At 36.7% G+C, this 1430-nt stretch overlaps 1 protein-coding gene across 1 annotated transcript; it reads left to right on the plus strand.

Annotated features, from left to right (window-relative positions):
* Window positions 1–877: 877 nt before the first annotated feature.
* SARC_04586 (hypothetical protein) lies at window positions 878–1114 on the plus strand (the record flags this gene model as incomplete). The annotated part of the gene is made up of 1 exon (XM_014301584.1): window positions 878–1114. One exon carries the CDS (start codon window positions 878–880, stop codon window positions 1112–1114), a length of 237 nt encoding a protein of 78 aa, XP_014157059.1.
* Window positions 1115–1430: the final 316 nt, after the last annotated feature.

The raw sequence follows: 1430 nt of genomic DNA on the forward strand, positions 1-1430 counted from the left end.
TGCAAGTAGCACTTCCGTATCCGCATTGAATTATAACCGTTAATTTAAAACAGGCTTTAGTCAGTACCTCTCGATAAACCGAGGAAATAAATCTTAGACTCTCATGCATGATTAATGGTGTACTCCTAAAACAAATATGACATAAATGCTAGCTATAATCTTCCTCAAGATGTTGCCGCTAAATACTACAAATGTTTACGATATTTTGAACAGTAGATTTTTTACAGGAACATATATGTGACATACTGATACAACGAATGCCGAACATGAATGTATCCAAATAGAAATACAAACTGTAGCAATCCGGATCAGTATGAAGGCAGAGAATTAAGATGCAAATTAAAATCGTTTACAATATGAGTGTCAGAAGCATATGCTCGTGATGGAAGCTTGATCTTCACGATAAACTTCACATGCTTGCAGGGAGCTTCCCTTGGTAAAGTTCAATCCAAGGGAAGGCAAACGTTACTGTGGTGAGGGACAGTTAAATTCGGTCCGCGTGCCCCATTTGCTTACATTGCCGCGTGCGCGCCAAAAAAAAATTATTCATGTCGATTTTACCAGTTGGGATAGTTCGGTACCAAAAAGGTTTTTGGATTATTTTCTTGGAATGAAACCGTGAAGTTTTGGCGTGTGGATATTTATTTACAAAGTTGAAAGGAACGATCTGTCCTGCTCTCTGGGAAGCCTGTGCATGCATATAAATAAATTTAAACGGTGTTTTTCAACATTTTAGAGATGGTTATCGTCCAACTTAAACGATCTCTAAACTATTCACGCTAGCTCGACTATACAATATATAGACAGAAAGGGCGATAGTTTAATCGGCACAGTAATGTACAGAGCAATATCTGGTAAAACAACACTATACAGCACAATGCCGGTTCCAGCATCCAAAAGCAGCGCCAGCATGATGGAGGAATTCCCAGGTTTTGTTGTGGACGATCTCGACATACCATTTGAGGAGGATTTGTTACGGAATACATATTCAGTGAAAGCCTGGATGCGATACTTGGATCACAAGAAAGGTGCCCCGCGCTCACAGCGCGATATGGTAAGGATCGTTCTACTTCACATGGAAAAGTGTTTGTCGTTCGTATGTGTGCACGACTAATTTCAATATGCTTTAGCATTTTACTTATAGCAGAGCTAAATTCGAATACACCAATTCAGTTCTTAAATGACTATTGTCTACCTGTCTATTTTATATAAAGCACGTATACTATGTAGTTTTTATTATTATTGTGAGAATCGCTACTTGATGGTAATATTAAAAAATATAACTTAAAGCTCTAGCTCGCTATTTTGCACAATATACCTGCATTAACAAATATTTGGCTCATGCAAATGTATATAAATACATATGTATTTATTAGCACACCTATATACTCAAATTAATAGAAATTAAATGTTCAAATCTATATATATAT

This window comes from Sphaeroforma arctica (assembly GCF_001186125.1).
Source record: "Sphaeroforma arctica JP610 unplaced genomic scaffold supercont1.263, whole genome shotgun sequence".
Classification (NCBI taxonomy): Eukaryota; class Ichthyosporea; order Ichthyophonida; genus Sphaeroforma; species Sphaeroforma arctica.